The sequence below is a fragment of the Saccopteryx bilineata genome, chromosome 10 (genome assembly GCF_036850765.1).
Source record: "Saccopteryx bilineata isolate mSacBil1 chromosome 10, mSacBil1_pri_phased_curated, whole genome shotgun sequence".
Taxonomy (NCBI): Eukaryota; Metazoa; Chordata; class Mammalia; order Chiroptera; family Emballonuridae; genus Saccopteryx; species Saccopteryx bilineata.
Genome location: NC_089499.1, coordinates 49,766,361 through 49,786,283, shown reverse-complemented (window position 1 = coordinate 49,786,283; position 19,923 = coordinate 49,766,361). Strand labels below are relative to the sequence as shown.

General features: G+C 49.5%; 1 protein-coding gene across 1 annotated transcript in view; it reads left to right on the top strand.

The window, feature by feature from the left end:
* Nucleotides 1-11,410, top strand: part of SLC6A11 (solute carrier family 6 member 11) — a 119,158-nt gene extending 107,748 nt beyond the window's left edge. Inside the window, exons 10-14 of the mRNA XM_066244666.1 lie at nucleotides 2,398-2,535; nucleotides 5,272-5,374; nucleotides 6,170-6,270; nucleotides 7,032-7,202; nucleotides 11,182-11,410. Coding sequence (XP_066100763.1) covers nucleotides 2,398-2,535; nucleotides 5,272-5,374; nucleotides 6,170-6,270; nucleotides 7,032-7,202; nucleotides 11,182-11,334 — 666 coding nt within the window. The 3' untranslated portion in view covers nucleotides 11,335-11,410. The remainder of the gene's footprint in view (nucleotides 1-2,397; nucleotides 2,536-5,271; nucleotides 5,375-6,169; nucleotides 6,271-7,031; nucleotides 7,203-11,181) is intronic.
* Nucleotides 11,411-19,923: the final 8,513 nt, after the last annotated feature.

Sequence of the window (19,923 nt, the reverse complement as noted above, 5' to 3'; positions counted from 1 at the left end):
CCTGCCTTCCTCGATGAGGGTATATAGTTAGAACTAGCAATTTACCCTTCATCTCACACAAATGCATGCACTTACATCCTCTCACACTGTAAAACTCCCTCCAGCCTGCCCTCCCAATCCTCTCCCTGGGTTTTCAGCCAGAATCCTGTGCCTTCAGTCAGTCATCACTCCCAGAAATCCACCCTTTGCCCTGCTGTTCCATCGCAGCTGGTTCCTCTCAGAGTCCCAGAGAGGGTCCTCCAGCCAGAGCCTTAGCTCTGCTGTCAGACTGGGGTCTTCTGGTGAGGTGCTGCCATCACGCATGACCTTGTGCGAGTCTTTTAGCACCTAAGCCCTATGGCTGGCGTGTCTGTCAACCCAGCAAAGTCCAATTTCTTCCCCTGGATGGTTTCTCAGAAACTGCTAAGCCGAGCTGCTGAAGCACCAGGTGTTTCTGCTGATAATCTTCCCTCCATTGTCATTCATAATCTTCCCTTCCATTGTGGCTGACAATCTTTCTTTTCATTGTTGCAGTGAAGGCCTCTGGAGGGGTCTCAGCTCACGTGTGCCTGTGCACGCACACGTGCGTGTGGGGGGGGGGGGATTGGGAGAGGGAGAGGGAGAGGGAGAGGGAGACAGGTCCAACGGGGCAGAGGAAAGTGGGAGTAGGGCCTGGGCTCTGTGAGTTTCTGGGCTGAACCTGGCCAGCAGTTGGACTGAGATACTTACTGTGTTTGCCATGGAGGGCAGATGCACACCCCTATGCATGCTGTACTTGCTTTGTGCCTGGGCTATGTCCTAGCTCTTTGTCACGATTAACTACATAGGCTGGGGCTTCTTTTCTTATCCTCATTTTGCAGATGAAGAAACTGAGGCTCAGAGATGCCAAGTAACTTACAGAGACATGCACCCAGGTCGTAGGCCACACGCTCTAATGTCTCTGTAGGTTCAATCCTGGGTGAGCACAGAGATAGGGCAGCTTGGCAGCTAGGAGCCAGGGCTTTAGAGTCAGGGCTGGGTTTGAGTCTCAGCCACACAACTCTTGCCAGTTGTGCCACTCTGGACCAGTCACTTCCTCTGTGTGCTACAGTCCATTTGCACAATGAGGATACAAATGCCTTTCCTGAGGAGGTAGAATAAATTATAAAGAATTTGGGGCCAAGAGATGGTTCCAGGGACAGAAAGCGCCCCACATAGTGACCAGCAAAAATACCCTTTCCTCTACCCTCCTTCTCTCCCTCCTGGCAGTGTAGCACAGTGGTTAAAACCCAGCCTCTGGAACAAGATTGCCTGGTTCAAATCTAGGCTCTATCATGTAATACCTCTGTGATCTTGGCAAGTTGCTTATACCCCTAGGCTTCTGTGTCTTCAGTTACAAAACAAGGATAGTAATAGTACTCACCACATAGAGATTAATCAAATCAATATCTGTTGACTGCTTTAACAGAGACTGGCAGACAACAAGCACCACATGTTTGCCATTATTATTTTATTACTTATGAAACATTTTCTGGGGATCTCCTATGTGCACTGGAAATGAGTATAAGAAGGTAGATAAAAGCAAGCACAGGACCCTGAGGGTGAGGGGTGTGGCCTGGGCACAGTGAAGAGGGAAGGCCTGTTCTGCACAAGTTGGGGCACGAGCAGGAGAGCAGCACAGGGTGCTGGGAAGCCCAGGGAGGGCTGATTGGGGTGTCAGGATTTGGTGGCTTGGTGTTGATGGGTCAGTTGGAATGGAACTGATATTGTGTGCCTGGCCCTGCTCAGCATAGTGAGATCCAGATGCTTAGTGGCTTGAGCTCTATTGTCTGAGTTGGCCAAGGCTCAGAGACTCATGTAAGGCAACACAGGGGCTGGGTACTGGCTTAGCTCTGATTGCCTTCACTCAGCAGAGCAAAGGGCACCAGACGCCAAGGGTAGGGGACTATCAAAGTCCTGGAGAATGAGCAAATCCCACCCATCGAGACAGACCACAGCCTGCTGCCCACAGAGCACTCAGCTGTCAGGACTCCTGTGTTGCCTCTCAGTCAGGGCCTGTGTCTCATTTAAGTCATTGACCCCAGAATAAGGCCCATAACAAGGTCCTAGACAAGCAGCATGGGAGAGAATGAGTACCATCTTTAGAGTCAAAAGACCCCAGTTTAGGTCCCGACTCCGCCATGTCCCCACTGAGTGACCTTGGGCAGGTTGCTTCCCCTCTCCAAGCCTTGTGTCCTCACCTGTTCCATGGGCATGCTGGAGCCCCGTAAGTGCTGGGACTGCTGCTCTTGTTCCTGGGCCCCTGTCCATGAGAGTGTGGCAGTAAGATCAGCCCAGGGCATAGGGTGACTAGGGTTTATGCTTGCTATGTTTGCTACAGCCAGCCACTATAATGCTCTTTATTCTTGGGCTTCACCCCACTTTATCTACCCTGCCCAGTTTGTGTGTGTAGAAAGCCTTGTGACCGCCGTGGTGGACATGTACCCCAAGGTCTTCCGGAGGGGCTATCGGCGGGAGCTGCTTATCCTGGCCTTGTCCGTCGTCTCCTATTTTCTGGGCCTTGTGATGTTAACGGAGGTGAGTGATGGGGACAGTGTAGCACAAGAGTGAGATGCCTGGGCTTTGGGTTAGGTAGGTCTAATGTCGTATCCCAGTCTGAAATGGACTAGCTATGTGACCCTGGCCAGGTTCTAGTACCTGCTCTGTGACTCAGTTCTTCCATCTTCCCAGGGAGGTGTTGTGAGGGTTGCATGCAAGTTCTCATTAAGCCCCAGCACAATGTCTTGCATGTGTAAATTCTCAGCTAAAGGTCACTACTGCCATTACCAGAGGGAAATAAAGCTCACAGAGGGAAATTCTGGTATTCTCTGGTATTCTGGATGCATGGACCACCCCTAACAGTAACAGGCTGAAAGGGACAATGTCAACTACGGACACCTCAACTAGTTACTATTATTAGGCTCAAGTTTAAAGCAGATTTTTGTGGAGCATCACTGAGAACATACATGTGATGACATGTGGCATCTTCAGACACTGTGTTCTAGCTTCAACCTTCCTATGTGCCTGTCTTCTCATCCTTGATGGGCCCGTGGGTGAGGAGGGTTCCCCATGGCCCCCAAATTAAGACTACTTCATAAAATCATGGTTCTCTCCCCTTCTTGCAGCCAGCCATCCTAACAAATACTTTCTCAAGTACCTTGGAAAGATGACATTCATATCTTTCTCCCTGTGCTCAAAAAATTAATTTAAAAAGCAAAGAAAAGAAATCTGTTGCCTAGAGACAAGAAGAGGTTTATAAGAAACATGGAAACACAATGAGAGAACTCAGAAACAGTCAAAGCAGCTGCTGTGGTACTAGGGGCAGCCCATTGAACCTCCTTGTCTTCTACTTCTTAGCCAAGTGCCTCCACCTCCTGGAAGCTGCCTCTGCTTTCCTTCCCCATGGCACTTTGTTCCAAGCTTAGCCCAGATGCTCACCTGTCTCTTCCACCAGACCCTGAGGTCCACAGAGAGGCTCTGCTTGGCTCTGTGCCCTCGAGGCCTGGCTGGGGTGGGCACTTGCTTCCAGGTGACTGGTGTTATTACTGTTCCCAGTCATTGTCACATTAATGGGAGTGATAATCAGCATTTGAGCAAATGAATGGTGTGCACTTCTCATTTCCATCTCGCTTTTCCCCAGGCAGGGAGACCCAGGGATGCTGTGAGCAGGGCCTCATTAAGTACTGATTAATTACATAAAGTAGAGTCTTTTGTCACACACAAATGGGGGGGGGTTAACCTGAAGTGTTAAAAGAGGCTGATGAGGACAGGACTGCATGGGCAGCACTGGCTTGGAGCAGGCAGGTGGAAGATCTTCATGGGCCTCTGGCCCTGGGCACCGCCAGCTCGCAGAGCCTTCATACCCACCCCCCACCTGTGGCCTCGGGTCTGTGTAAGGGTGCCTTGCAGTCCCCAGTGCGTGGCAGGGAGCCAACACTTGGCTGCTGGCGATCATGACTTCACATGCCAACCGTCTGCCTCCATAAAGGAGTATCTTTGTGCAGCCTCACAGGAGAAGTTCAAATCGCCAAATAGGCTGTGTCAGCCTCAGCCTTCACAGTAATTGCTGGCAAGTCTTCTCCCTCGTTTATAGACATTTAAAGCTCAGCTCAAGGGAAAAAATAGGCCACCAATTTCTTACGTTCCACTGAGGCAGTATAGTGGGTGGTTAAAGGCATAGCCACCTGGGTTCAATTCTCAACCCCATGACTGGCTAGAAGGATGACCTTCAGCAAGTGCTCTTACTGCTCGGTGCCTCAGTTTCCCCACATGAACATTGGGGATAACAGTAGTGCCTGCCTTGTAATAGGCCAGCTGAGTGTACACCTCCCAAGCCTCCCACTGAACTTAGTCATCACAGATTTGTATATTACAGAGCTGGCCCATGTCATTCCTACATCCAGAAAGGTGGACTGCACACTTAACTGGGTGCCAGGCCCTAAGCCAAACCGAGGATACAGCTGTAGACAAGCCAGTCACACTCTGTCATCCATAGTCTCTCATTCTACACAATTCAGTCTGCACTTACAGGGGAAATAAATTCTGAGTTCATATAAACATGCTGTGGAGAACCAAAGAGAGAAGGAGGCTGTCAGGGAGGGCTTCTTGGAGAAGGTAGCATTTGAGCTGAGCTTTAAAGGAAGCTATAAGAGAAAGCTTATACTTCATGATTTTATGAAGTAGTCTTGATATAATAGCATGAGCAAAGACACAGAGGTGAGACTGTCCCTCAGTGTGTCCAGGAGGGAGCAGCTTGAGGGTGGCTGGTGGTAAGAGGTATGAGGCTAAGTGAGAAGGGCAGTCCCGACAGTCAGGCTTCATCAAGGAAACCAATGGGTAGTATTAAACTGCGGAGTAAAATGGTTGGATCTACATACTAGAAAGGTCCCTGTGAAAGCTGGTCTGAGGATTGGAAAGGGTGAGGCTGGGGTGGAGGTAGGAGGCCGGCGGGGAGGCTGTTGGAGCCATCAGAGAGAAGTGCTGAGACTGCCCAACCTCCAGCCACTGGTTTTCTGTGTTGTTTCTGGCACTGGGGGGCAAAGACAAGAAAGGCCATCACAATCCCAGCAGTTCCCAGAGGGTGCCAGGTACAGAGGGTGCAGTGTTCTAGGGACTGGGGAGGAACAGTCTGCCCTAGTGGAAGTGACTTCGGGCTTATGGTAGGCACAGGGCAGAGCAGAGGCCCTTTCTAAGGCCTGCCTCCCTATGTGTCTGTCTATCCCTCTGACCGTGTGTCCGTCCCTCTGACCGTGTGTCCATCCTCCTGCCCCACAGGGTGGCATGTACATCTTCCAGCTCTTTGACTCCTATGCTGCCAGTGGGATGTGCCTTCTCTTTGTGGCCATCTTTGAGTGTGTCTGCATTGGCTGGGTATACGGTGAGTAGAGGCCAAGCCCGCCCACCCAGCAGAGGCCCACATCAGTGTCCAGGACACAGGTGCCTGGGGCTGGGGTGGGCTCAGGTTCTCTGTAGCTTCTCTCCGTCCTCCTTAGCGACTCCTTGGCCCTTCCCACCTGTCAGCATACCATCCTGCTCTTATATGCCCACAATACAGGGAGGGGTTTCAAGCTAGGGATTATGACCTTGAGCCAGTCATTTTGCCCCTGAGACTCAGTTTTTCCATCTGCAAAATGGCATCCTCATTACTATGTCGCTAAGTAGGAGATAATGTAGACAAAGCAGGCAGCAGAGTGCCTTGCTCTCAGTCACTACCTGCCTTCTGGTCCTCTAGTCCTGGAATGAGTTGTGTTTGATGATGATGGACATTCCCACTGTGAACTTGACTCGGAAATAGATGTCCCTGCAGGTTACTCGCTCATTAGCAGCCCAGCCAGGCCCTGGCCTTCATGGACCTGAATCCCGCCTCCATGCCAGTCAGCACCTTGCCCTGCTTCCCCAGGAACCACTTTCTACCTTTGTCCCAGAAACTTCTCATCACTGTTTCCTAGGCCTCACTGCCAAAGTCAGGAGGGGTCTTCACGGTATCAGACCAGAATCCCTCCTCCTATAGTTCATCCCAAAATGCTACATGTTGGTAGTTTTAAGCAGTAATGAATAAGGTCCCTGCCACAATGTGTCTTGTGAGCTGCGGAAAGCAAACACTCCTAGCCTTCCCTCTGAGTCATGTACAGAATTCTTGGGTGTGTATGCCTGTCTGTTTTATTCTGGACAGGAAGCAACCGCTTCTATGATAATATCGAAGACATGATTGGCTACCGACCATTGTCACTCATTAAATGGTGCTGGAAGGTTGTGACCCCCGGGATCTGTGCGGTAAGGGCCCACCAACCCATCCACTTTTCTACTCCAGAGCCTCAGACCTAGCCCAGCTGGAACTGAGGAGGTGACATCATCTGGGTGATCCTGACACCTGGGTTGGTTTTATGGGGACAGTCTCTGGGCTTGGTGAGGGAGGGGCCTCCTGGGATCCCAGCTCTGCCACCAGCTTGCTATGTGACTATAAGCAAGTCACCTCCCTTCTCAGAGCCTTGAATTCTATCTGCAAAGTGGGCAGCTGTGACCCTACTCTGCGGGGGCCCAGGATCACTTCGGTGACATTTGGCTTTGTTAACTACAAAAGCAGCACAACTGAGGGTTAGGTAGGGGCTCACGCTCTGCCCTCAGACCAGACCATAGAGTCAGAGGCCTTTGTGAGCTGATGTTTAATTAAAACACAACGCATTGCTCTTCTTGGCAACGGAAGTATCTCAAAGCATCTTCACAAAACATTGTAGATGCTTTGAAACCAATCCTAAGAAGTAGCTAGGAAAAATAAAAATTCCTGACTAGGCAGAAGCTGAGAATGAGGCTCCTGGGTGCGGTCAGGGAGTCACTGCCCAGTGAGGTCCCAGTATCTGTGAGGACCCTTTTCCTGTGTGTCTGGTGTCTGATGCTGGGGGGGGGGGGGACAGGCCTGAGACTCTTTTGGACCAGGACAGAGCCTTGTGTCTTCAAGGCCATCACATGGGGTAGATCCTCTCTGCTCCTGGCCTCCTGTACACTGGCCCCAGGGACCTTTCCCTGTCTCTCTGCAGGGCATCTTCATCTTCTTTCTGGTCAAGTATAAACCTCTCAAGTATAACAACGTCTACACCTACCCGGCCTGGGGCTATGGCATCGGCTGGCTCATGGCCCTGTCCTCCATGCTCTGCATCCCCCTCTGGGTCTGCATCAAACTGTGGAAGACGGAGGGGACGCTGCCCGAGGTGAGACGGGGAGGGGTTGGCACGAGAGGCTCAAGGTGCAGGGTGGGGCTTGGCTCTGCCTTCGGACATGCTGGTGAGCAGGGTTGAGTCCATGGGTACCTCTCTGGGTCTCAGTTTCCTCAGCTGGACAATGGGTCTGATGAGAACAGGCCCCCACGTGTCTCTCAGGGAAAGTTGTGGCCAGATTCTCCTTGACAGGTGTCCATCTTGACCACTATGTAGAGGCATCTGTGTGAGGCCACAGGGTTGAACCTGCTTCTCTGAGTTCAGCCTCAGCTTCCTCATCTGTAAAATGGGAACAGTGGCAGTCCTTAACTTAACAGAGGTTTTTGTAAGAATTCACTGAGTTCATGTAGGGAAAGCACTTAGACCAGGACCTGAAATAGAGAGTGATCAAGTGTTAGCTCTCATTGTTCTGTTAATGCATTGAGGGCCCCATTCCCAGGGCAGAGGAAGAGGAGCTGACATTAAGGGACTGACACCCATCCTATGTCAGGGCCCTGTGGGTTCTCTACATGCTGTGTATCCTTTAGTCCCCAGAACAAACCAAGGTGCTGGCATTGTTTTTGCATTTAATAGGTTGAAAAACTAAGCTCAGAGAAATGTTCATTCAACCAAAAATTAGTGTCACTCAGCAAAAAATTAGCAAGCCAAAGTTTTATTGTGATGTAATCGATATACATTGTATTAGTTTCATGTGTACAACATAGTAGTTAAATATTTGTATATATTTTGTGAACTGATCACTACAATAAATCTAGTTAACATCCATCAACACATAGTTTTTTTTTTCTTGTGATGAGAACTTTTAAGCTCTACTCTCTTATCAACTTTCAAATATACAATACAATATTATTAACTAGTTACCAAGCTGTATATTACACCCCCAGGACCTATTTATAACTGAAAGTTTGTATCTTTTGAACCCCTTCAGCCATGTTGCCCACATGCTAATGTGGCCTCCATATTTGTGAACTAGGTTGTTTGTTTTATTTTTTTAGATTCTACATATAAGTAAAATCATACGGTATTTGTCATCTGCTATCTGACTTATCTCAGCATAATGCCCTCAAGGTCCATCTATATAGTCACAAATGGCAAAATTTCTTTTTTTATGGCTGGCTAATATTCCTGTGTGTGTGTATGTGTCTCACAAATTCTTCATCCATTCATCCACTGATGTACACGTAGGTTATTTAGGATACTTCCATGTCTTAGCTTTTGTAAATAATGCAGTGACGATCATCAGTTGCATACATTTTTCTGAGCGAGGCTATTTCTTTTCTTCAGATAAATACCCAGAAGTGGGATTGTTAGGTCATATAAGTATTTCTATTTTTAATTTTTTGAGGAAACTCCATACTATTTTCCATAGTAGAAACCAAAAATTTTAAAACAGTTGTATTGAAATATATTTAGATATGATAAAGTTCACCCATGTGGGGTGTACAACTAATATGTTTAGTAACTTTTAGCCTAGGGCATCTATCACCACACATCAGTTTTAGTACACTGTCATCATCCTAATAGGATCTCACATGTCCATTCACAGCTAACCCTGTTCCCACAGCCAGAGACACCCACGAATCTCCTTTTTTCCCTGTGGATTTGCCTGTTCTGGACACTTCCTCTCAGTGGAGTGGTACAGTATGTGGTCTCTCAGTGGCAGAATGAATTACAACCCAAGCTGTCTTATTCCAGAGTGCTCACTCTCTGTTTATCATCCTTTCCCACCTGCTGGCAGATCAGATGGTTTGAGTCAGTTTCTCACTCATTTAGCAAACTGCAGTGTGCCAGACACTGTTCTAAGCCATTTGCAAACACTGAGCCACTTAATCCTCACAGCAGTCCTGTGAGGTGGAGGCTCTTACTGTCCCCATTTCACAGATGAGGAAGCAAGAGCACAGAGAAGTGGAGCAACTTGCCCAAGGGAACACAGCCGGTGAAGTAGGAACTCTGGAGTCTGTGCTGTTATGCTCTGAGCTTTATGGCCTCGTTCCTCTGCTGGACTAGCCATACTCTGTTGCAAGCGCCTGTCTCTGCCCCATCATTATACCCCAGGGATCTTAGGGGTGACATGGTCTTCCAGGACAAGGTCAGAGGGAGGTGGGACTGGGTGTGTGTGTGCAGACACCCAAATGTGATTGCCTGCTCAGAATCAGCTTCCTTATCCTGTCTGCCCACCAAGGGGACTGGGCTCCAGAAAAAGCTATGCATCCAGCCAGAAGGAGCAAGCCTGCTTGTGCTCCCAGAGCAAGTCCTTGGCACCTGCAGGCAATGTAGGTCAAGGGCAGTTGCTTAATTCTGATTTGGGACCAAACATACTCAATGGGGAGTACATCTGCATCTCTAACACCTTAGCCACTGCAGGCCCCTGCCCAAACTTTCATGGCCTCTGGAATTCAGAAACGCCAGTGTTTCCCTGAGAATCCTCCAGAGATTCTGTCAGGCCTGGTGTGGAGGAGGAGGGAGGAAGGAGGGGCTCTGTGCTGAGCCCCCTCCGTCTCCCTAAGCTCACACACCTGCTTGCACAGAGAGCAGGGCTTATTAAAGATGGCAAAGCCTCTGGAAGTGGGCAGATCTGGTTGCCACTCCTTCCTTGCTGGGAGAACTTGTGTCTACCAGTTAATCTACCTCCATTCCCAGAAGGGTCTGCCAACTGACAGGAAGGATCTGGGTGAGAAAATAGAGTCAGTGGTTCCTACCTCAAAGAATGGCTGTGGATAGACATTCTGTGCTAATCGGTGGCTAAGTCAACTGACCTGAGCTTTCAGATAATCCTAGAAAGCAGGTACCTTTGTTATCCCCCTTTGATGCATGAGGAAAGTGAGGCACAGAGAGGTTAAGTTTCTTTCCTCAGATCTGGGGTTCAAACCCATACACCTGGCTCCCAAGCCCGTGCTCTTAACCTCTGTCCTGTGTTTAGAGCCTAGTGCCATGCCCGGCACACAGGGAGGTGTTCAGCACAGAGTCTGCCTGTTAATCCCACTTGAGCAATGTAGGTTCAGCCTCTTAGGCATGGCAGGACCTGAAAGAGAAAACAGAACCCTTATCATGAGAAATCAGTCACCCAAAAGTCTCCCCAGCCTTCCTGGGGAAAGGGTTTATGCCCAGAAAAGACCTCTTAAAACCTGGCCTGGTGTCTCCTCCAGAGAGAACCAGAGGTGCACACAGGAAGCTGAGGTGGGATCCTGAGGCAGGGCTGCAGCAGCACGGGTAGTGTCAGGAGTCTGCCCGTGGCCTCCACTTCCTCATCAGTATAGTGGGGACGATAGCCAGTCCATCTGTGCCCAGCCCAGTGCTGGCTACTTTACATGGTGGTGTTAGGCTATGGCTGTGAGCACTGGTGTTAGTGAGTGTTTGTATCTTCAAGTTGCAGCCCAGGGAGCACATGGCACACACCACACGTTCCCCTAGGTGGTGACAGCATGATGGCCTCCCTTTTGTGGGACAGGCTTCGAGTTATCCAGCAATCATATAACAGCCCTAGAGGAGCCTTAGCTCTCCCTCACAACAGCTCTGCCAGAAGGTGCTATTATCCCATTTCACAGATGAGGAAAACAGCTCACAGAGGTTACATGACTTGCCCAACTCAGACAGTGAGTGGTCACTCAGCAATTCAGACTCCAGTTGCACTGTCTCTACCAGAGGGAACAGATGGAGCTGTTGACCCTGATAGCTTGCTAATCCTAGTCACCTGCAGTAGGCCAGGTACAGGCTGAGCGCTTCAACATCTCCTTAACCCCTCACCAAATGCTGGGAGTAGATATCTCCACTGTTCCCATTCTCCAGAAGTGGAAACTGAGGCCAATTGATCATCCAGGACAGAGCCTTAAGGAGCAGAGCTAGAGCCTGGACCTTACTCTGGTGACCCATGCCCCCCGTCCCCGTGTTCACTGTGAGGCTGGGAGAGGCCACGGCAGGCCCCAGGCCCCTGGCAGTTGCTCTCAGACAGCTCTTTTCCTCTCCAATCACCTAGAAATTCCGGAAGTTGACAACCCCCAGTGCGGATCTGAAAATGAGGGGCAAGCTTGGGGCAGGCCCACGGACGGTGATGGTTAATGACTGTGACACCAAACTCAAGGGCGATGGGACCATTGCAGCCATCACAGAGAAGGAGACGCACTTCTGAGTGTCCACCTGCCACCTCGGATGCCTCTGCTTCCTTCTCCGTCCTCGTGTGTACAAATGAATACCTGAGAAACATACTTCACCTAATGATAGAGGCTTGCTCGTTTTGCACATGACTTATTAACCAGTTAATTTTAAGGTGGCTGTGTACACTCTGGTTTAAAGCCACATTCCCCTCCTCGCCCCCAATTATCATGTAAGTAACCTTATGAAGAGTTAATACTGTACAGGAACTAGCAGTATCTTCTTGTGCTAGGACAGTTTTAACCAGTGTTTTCTAGCAGTTGAGAAGAAATGTATCATATGGTCAAACTTTTACACTCGGGCTGTGGGCAGGTGGGGTGGGAGCGATGCCTGTCCTCCTCTTGTCAGCTTTTTAACCAACCAGTCCATGTCCCATGTTTGTCCCCGACCATTGTTGCCATCTGGCTTCCACACCCTCGGGGGTGGGGGCACTTCTCCTTCAAACCCACCCTTTCCCGTCCCCAACCTCTTAGCAGTGGGTTTGCAGACAGCAAGGCTATGTCAGAGAAGAAAAAGTCCCACCAGACAAAGGACTCTTGGATTGCAGGCGCCCATCCACCCGGATCCTACTAAGTGACCTTGGGCACTCCCTTCTTCTCCATGGGCCTCGGTTTTCCCTGTCTCTTAAATGGGAGGGCTGGATCAGGTCATCTCAAAGTCCTTTCCAGCATGGCAGCATCCCTTGGGGATTCCTGCTCATGCCTCACTGGCTTGCAGACCTGCCATTCATCTTGGAATCTTCTGAAGACTCTCAGGCAGTTTTCTGTGCACCCACCTCCTGCTGCATGTTTTAAGTCAAGTATATCATGGAAGCAATGTGGTGGTGATGGGTGTTTTCCCCAAAACTCAAGTTTGATTTCATTCGTGAGCAGTTTGTTCTCTGGAAACCAGCCAGGTCCTGGCCCCCACGTCTGTCTCCTCCTGGTCAGTCTGCTCTGGTCCTCAGATCTGCCTCTCCATCCTCAGTGGAGCTGGCTGGCGTTACCTGGGCGCTGGTTTTTAGGCTTAGGAAGCAGCCTCTGTTCTGCTTGTACCTGTTTGTCCTGCCACTGTCCAGCCAGGATCTGCATTGTAGGACTTCCCACCAGCCTGCCAGGGGAAGGAGCTATAGGCAGGCTTGGAGCCTGGTTTCATCCTCTTGCCCCTTCTTCATGCCCCTACCATGTCTTCTCCCTCTGCCTGTCCCAGGCAGGCCCTCCTCTCTCCCCCACCATCCTGATACCTCTCAATTCTCTCCCATACTTCTTGTCACCAGCAGAACCTTGTCACCAGCAGAAGCTTCTTCCCTACGTTTTTTTAAGGAGCCATCCCACCTTCATCTTTCCCAGGGTCCTGAGAAGCCTCAGCGCTTACTGGAGAGGAGACTGGGCTCCCTGTTCCTCCTTGGTGCAGTCCTGGGTCTGGGAGGAGGCTGGCTCGCTTCAGACCTCTCTGGCTGACATCTCTCTCTGTCTCTGTCTCTGTCTCTCTCTCTTTCCCCTTTTTCTTTGATTGGATTTGACATCAAACCTCTGCCTTAGATTCTGAGTCATTTGAGGACAGGGAAGGTGTATTCTTTATCCTTTTCCTTTATGTTCCAAATTTTATTTGGTGGAAATGCAAGCTTTGTCCAAACCAAGGCTTTAGTTGTCTGTAATGAACCTGTGTATTTGATTCACCTGAGTTCCCAAACTCCCAGCTTCTTTGCTATGGGCAGCTCCCCCTGCACCCGTGTTTGCTAGAAGGGATGTCCAGCACCACCCAGGCAGGCTGGACGCCTGGTTCTGGTCCCCCTTTTGCACACATTGCCCAGGTCTGCCTGGTCTCTCCCTGAGCTCTTTGATCTGGTGGACCCAGGAAATGGGCCCAGGAAGATAAGGGCTCAGCTGAGCGCCCTGCTCCTGTCCATTGTTGTCTGCTTTTCTCCCAACAGGTCCTGGGGAGGGCAGCTCCCCGCTGCTGCTGCTACTCGCTCTCCCGCACGGCTCTGACAGATGCACAGCCCACACCCCCACTCGGCATGCACTGCATTGTACAGACATGCGGCACTCACCACGTCACTCACTTAACACTACTAACGGGACAGGGCGGAGGGAGGACCTTTGTTCCTTTTTTTTTTTTTTTTTTTTTTTTTGTAATTTCTTACTAGTGTTTGGGTAACTGTGGGGGTGGGGAGGGAAATGTGGGGGTGGGAAACATCATTGTGAAGACTTTTTTGATATCCATTAGAAACAATACATCCTTTCTGAGATATTTACAATATTATTAAAAATGAAAAAGGTTGTACTGTTTTTGCATAATGAACGTTTTTATTGGGTATTCAAAAGGCATACGATTGTCTGCTTACTCATTTTTAAAAATTAAAGGAATGAACAAACTATATATGGTTGTTCCCAGCAAAGTGGTATTCATTGGGTTTTTCTTCCTGTGTTTTATAACCTCTGTGAGCATCTCGATTTCTTATTTGGATGTTGCAGTCTCAACATGAGATAACAAATTAGAAACACTTGGGTGTTGCAGGAGCCCATACATTCTTTTGTGTATTTGCTATGCATTGAATGTTTACTGTGTGCTAAGTGCTTTGCAAGTTATCTACTTAATCCTCATAACAGCCCCATAAAGAAGGCACTTCCCCCACTTTATTTATTTATTACTTCCCCCACATTACAGATATGGGAAATTGAGGCACAGAAAAGTCAGGCTGTTGGCAGTGGCAAAACTGGCACCAGGTGGCCTGACCTGTGGTGGCGCAGTGGATAAAGCGTCAACCTGGAACACTGAGGTTGCCTGGTTCAAAACCCTGGGCTTACCCAGTCAAAGCACATATGAGAGTTGATGCTTCCTGCTCCTCCCCCGTGGTGTGTCCCTTCTCTCTCTCTCTCTCTCTCTCTCTCTCTCTCTCTCTCTCTCTCTCTCTCCTCTCAAATGAATAAATAAAATCTTTTTTTAAAAAAAACTGGCACCAGGTGTTAGACTGGTGGAGTCAGACCAGACCTTGGATCAGCAACCTCAGTCCTTGAGTTCTAGCTAAGAAAGAATTCAGAGCCAACACTTGAACTATAAGGGAAAGTTTATTTAGAAAGCCACAGAGGTAAAAATAAATAAATAAAGTGATTTGTAGAAGAAATGGGCTCAGGAAACAAGTTACAGAGGCAAAAGGAGGGCCCACGAGCTTTGGAGAAAGAAAACAGTACAGTTGAAAGAAGATTGGAGCGGGCGGGTGTGCTCTAGGAGAGAGAGCACGCACTGGGGTCTTGTCTTGAGGGTTCTAAGGGTGGGGATGTTAGGGGAGGTCTCAGGGGAGGACCTCAGTAGAATAGTCATCAGCTGCCCAGGTGTGTCCTTTCAGGTTCGTGGACTGACTGGTTGGCACACATCGCCGGGCATTAGTCAGTGCAGCTGGTCCTGATGTCAACCATAATGTCACTTGTCTGGTTTTGCCACTTTTCTGGTCCTAGAGCTGAAACACAACTGAGGCACAGATGTATTTTTTTTTTTTTTTTGTATTTTTCTGAAGCTGGAAACGGGGAGAGACAGTCAGACAGACTCCCGCATGCGCCCGACCGGGATCCACCCGGCAAGCCCACCAGGGGTGAAGCTCTGCCCACCAGGGGGCGATGCTCTGCCCCTCTGGGGCGTTGCTCTGCTGTGACCAGAGCCACTCTAGCACCTGGGGCAGAGGCCAAGGAGCCATCCCCAGCGCCCGGGCCATCTTTGCTCCAATGGAGCCTTGGCTGCGGGAGGGGAAGAGAGAGACAGAGAGGAAGGAGGGGGCGGGGTGGAGAAGCAAATGGGCGCTTCTCCTGGGTGCCCTGGCCGGGAATCGAACCCGGGACTTCTGCACGCCAGGCCGACACTCTACCACTGAGCCAACCGGCCAGGGCCACACAGATGTATTTTAATGTGAGTCAGAACCTCATTGTCCTGGGGGCTTAATGCTTATGAGCTATTCTCCTGCACCTTGTTAGTTTCCCCTCTAAGGGGGTCTAACCCACATGACTAGCACCATGCCAGGGAAGGGTCTGCACTGCATGACCATTGATATGAAAGGTCAGGAGATCTAAACTGCATGACTAAGTAACATGCTAGGAGAGGAAAGGATACTCTGGGTCCAGGTCCTTGTTTTCCCAGTTTCAGTTTTGCCCATTGCTGGGCACCTGGGGTTTTCCACCCTGATGACCTTCTGTACCTGGCCAGTTGTCCTTGCTCTGCTCATGACTGTCTAACTGCCTACCACAAAGCTACTTTCCCAGAGTCACGCTACTAGTAAGCAGCAGGATCAGAAAGAGGAGTCAGGTTTGTCTGACCTCAACACTCAGTCTCTTAATCACTGTTCCTTACTGTGTCTTGTGCTGCAAAGCCCCAAAGCAGGCGATGGCCACTTCACAACAGCAACAATAACTGCCAAAAAGCTCATGCCCCTGTCCTTGCAGGTAGCCCTGTATGTCTGAAGCAGGCATGGTGGCATAGAAGAAGAGGAAGATGTGGAGCATGTTGCCCAGGGTTGGCTCCTGCACCTGCCAAAGCCAGCTTCAGTTTTCTCATCTCTGAGGATCCTGTGAGCTCCAAATATGAGTGATAAAATTCTGTTATTGTCCTGAATGAATTGTGCCTGAGCTCTAAAAGTTTAGTATTCGCAAACTTAGACAAAAATCTCTAAATTTGTGTCTGAGATTTCCAAAGGGTGGCTCAAGACCACAGAGTGTGTCCTGTCCTGCTAATTGATGATACAGTACGATCGCCTATACACAGTATCTGCTCATTCTTGTCTAGTCAACTCTTTTGCTAAAAATCCCTGATTTCGGGATCCACCAGGACCTGTTTTGGTTTCTTACCCTCTCTGAGTTGGTAACATTGGCTCATAGGGGAAGCATCCTACAAAGTTCCAGTATTCAGAAAATATCTGACTCACTAGAGGGTCCCTGCGTACTTCATAACTCCATAGAGGCACAGAGACTGGTGCAATCGTCTGTCTCCTGCCACCATTCCCTCCTTGTCTGAAAGTGTATTGTCTTAAGCAGTTGTCAGCAGCAACACTTGAAGAGGTGGGGTCATGGAAATGTGGGTCTTCGTTGTTCTAGCTGATCTGCCAATTCTTAAACTTACTAAATTGGTAAGATGAGGCATTCATTTACCCAGTAAACCCTACAGGTTGAGTGTTAGCTTAGCAACCCCTGCTGGCCAAGCCTGACTCTGCAGCCTAGCTCTGTTAGGCACTGCAAATAACCAGATGAGAGGGAAGCTCTACAAGTGAAGTCAAAGGTTACTTCAGGCCTGAGAGGTTCTTCTCAGCAGTGTGAGAGAGGATCAGGCCCCAAAGAGCTGGCACTTTCTGCTGAGAGCTTCAAATTTTGTAAAATAGGGTCATGTTCAGCAGGTTTTTTACTGAGAGATTCTACCTGGTTTCATAGCTAGACCTAGGATTGGGGATATTGAGATAAATGGAAGAGCCCCTTCCCTTGAATGTTTCTGCCCTTCTTAGTCGAGAGGACAGATGTCCACACTCCTCTTGATGGCAGTAAGTGCGTGGGGAGAAGCTGTCCTCAGCTTCCTCCAGTTTAAGCTCTGTAGTGTGGCACTGTGCAGGCCTGCCCACTTCTCTAGGCCTGAGGTCAGCCATATGTAGAATGGTAAGAAAATGAGACCCAGGGAGGAGGCATAGCTGGCTGAGGATTCCCCTGGAAGTCCTCTGCCCCTCTGCTTCATACTCAGTCCCCTGCACTATCCCAGGCTGTTAAAAATCAAATAATCCCTTGTCTTGGGGACCTCGTTGCCCACAAGGGAGGAATTGTTGCCTCTCTTCTCTGCCTCTCTTTTTTAAGTAAGGTCCACTTTGTGGGGCATGCTTAGAGAGGAATGCATGCACTGCTCTCAGAACCTCCAGGCTAGCTGAAGTGTCAGAACCGCCCCCACAAGAAACCACAGGGGAGAATGTGCCAGGAACCAAGAGCTCAGGTGATGCTAGCGGTAGCGAGAAGAACTGTTTCTTGAGCACCAACTATTTCCAGGAGTTACGCCTACATTACCTCCTAAGAGCCTCGCAGCAAATCTAAGAGGTAAGTGTTGTCAATCTCATTTTTTGTATGAAGGAACTAAGATTTAGAGACTAAATAAGATGGCCAAAGAGATATCAAATATACCTCCTGGGAGGTCGAGGAACTAGGAAGGACCAGATTTGCTGGGTCTAGATAGAGCTCCCATACTTAACCACCTAACCATGAATGTAGGACTTGAGCTGCACTTTGAGGGATTGGGGAGAGTTTGCCAGGCAGGGAAGGGAACTTGAGGTGAAGGAACAGCCTGAGCAAAGGTAGAGGCCGGAAAATGTCTTTGAAGGAAGAGGGTGGAAATCAAAGTCCACCCCACCCCTGATCTACTTCTATAACCCCTTGTGCAACCTTACCTGCTGTGAGGCTGGGGCAGCCCTTCCACAATCTCTTGGTTAGAGCAAGGCTGATCAGGTAAGTTCATGCTCATCAGGGATGGTACCTGGTGTAGGTTGGCACAGAAAAGGTGCTCCGTGGGGCAGCAGATTTAATCAAGAAGTACCCTGCTGGCTCCAGAGTGGGGAGCCATGAGAAAGGGAATAAATAAACACTGAAAACTCACCCAGTATTGGCAATCATGCTGGGCCTTTTCATGTGTCACCTTGCCCTCAGTCACCCTATGGGTTGATGTGTTCACATTTTACCAATGAGGAAACAGGCCCAGAGAAGCAGAGTGTGCTGCCCAGGGTCCCGGAGCTGGATAGCAGGTGAGCTGTGGTAGCAGGCCCAGGAGTCTCTGGCTTCAAGGCTCATGCATATTCCACAGATAACTTTTCGAAGCCACCACATGCCACCATGGCCATCAGCATTGTTGGGTCACTCAAGGCCATGGAGCAATGGATGGTGGTAGAGGCTACCCATAGGGAAGGTCTTCAGGAGACTTGAAATACCTTTGTTGACACTATGAACCTCTGAAAGCCTGCATAGTTCCTTAGAAATGATATACACCACTAGGGTTCACTGAGATGGACAAGGAGGTATTTGGGGCCAGGGAGAGGCATTGAGGGTGGAAGAGACCCTTGGGACCCCTAGAGACCTGAAAGGTGGGGGGGTCCTAGAGATCTAGTAGAATTGTGTGGAGCCTCAGTAGGTGGTCGGGTCCTTGGGACTTGTGAGGGGTTGAACTCACTAGATGGTGGGTATGAGAGTTGTAGGGGACCACTGGGAAGAATGAAGGGTCATTGGGGAGCACTTCAGAGTCAGAGGGCCATCAAGAGTTATAAAAAGTATTAGGGCCCTTGTCATTGTTGGGGGCATTGGAGCCATTCAGGGTTCTAGGGGGTCCTTGGGGTCACCTTGTGTGAAGTGTAATCCTGAAGAGCACCCTGCAGAATGCAGCCTTGAGAAAAGAGCAGCAGGTGAGGAGGGTGCTTGGGAATGCTTCCAGAGGTGGGGCTACAGACAGTGGAGTCTACGTGACTGTGAATACAGTAGGGAGTGCCCAACCAGAATCGCAGACCACAGAGGCAGCAGGCCGGCTGGAGGACTTCATAACCTTGACCTATTGAAAGTGAAGCTCTTCGAGAGAATACCCATCTGCATGTGTCAGACCAATTCTAGCCAACACTTGACTTTTCTCATTCTCCCAGGAATTTTCTCTTCGTTTCTTTTGCATCTCTTTCCAAATCCAGCCATCTCTGGACTGCAAAGGCTCTTGTAGCCTGGTCTGAAAAAGAACTTGGGCCCCGTCAGAGAAAGGTGACTTAGGAGAGCCTGATCTATGGGAGCCCCTGGTCAGATAGTGGACAGGGTGTCAGAGGAAACAGTAGAGCAAAGGCAAGTATCATTTACTGATCACCCTAGAGTATCATTTATTGAGTAACCTACCATGCATCTGGGATTGTACCAGATATTAGCCTCAAAACAACCCCTGCCACTGTGATTTATTCTCATTTTTCAGATGTGGAAAAAACTGGGAGAGGTAGGTGCAGGAATTTGCCCAGTGTCACACAGTCTGAGCTGGAATTCAAAGCTGGGTATAACAAACCCAGAGACCTTGGTTTTCTTCTCTCTATACTAGGTGGTTTTGCTCTGGTCTCTAGGAGGGAAGAATGACTCCCTGGGGATCCCTCTCATCCTCACTGCCCTCCTACCCAGTCAGACAGGCTCTAGTGGAGGCAAATCTGTCACCAGGTGGTGCTGTTGCTAAACCCAAGCCCCCGCCCTGTGGGCCAGGCTCTGACCAGTGAGGTCAGAACTGGAGCTATGACAGGAAGTTGAAACTACAGGGTCCAGGATGCCCAGATGAGGACAAAGAGTCTGTCCTTGACAAAAATGCGCAATTTACCCGTCTCACCCAGCCCCAGCCCCAGCTCCTGTTTGCAACACAACCCCGACACCAGACACGCCTGCGTTCAACTCCCCCACTCACTTTTATATTCCAAAAAATTAAATCAGTGAAGCTATTTTTTAAAATCCTCTTATTACCACTGAGAGGTTGGTTACTGGCTATGTGGCCTTAGGCAAATGACTTCATCTCTCTGATTTCAGTTTCCTCATCTGTGCAGATGGACAGAATAAGCCCCTCTGGCAGGGACCTA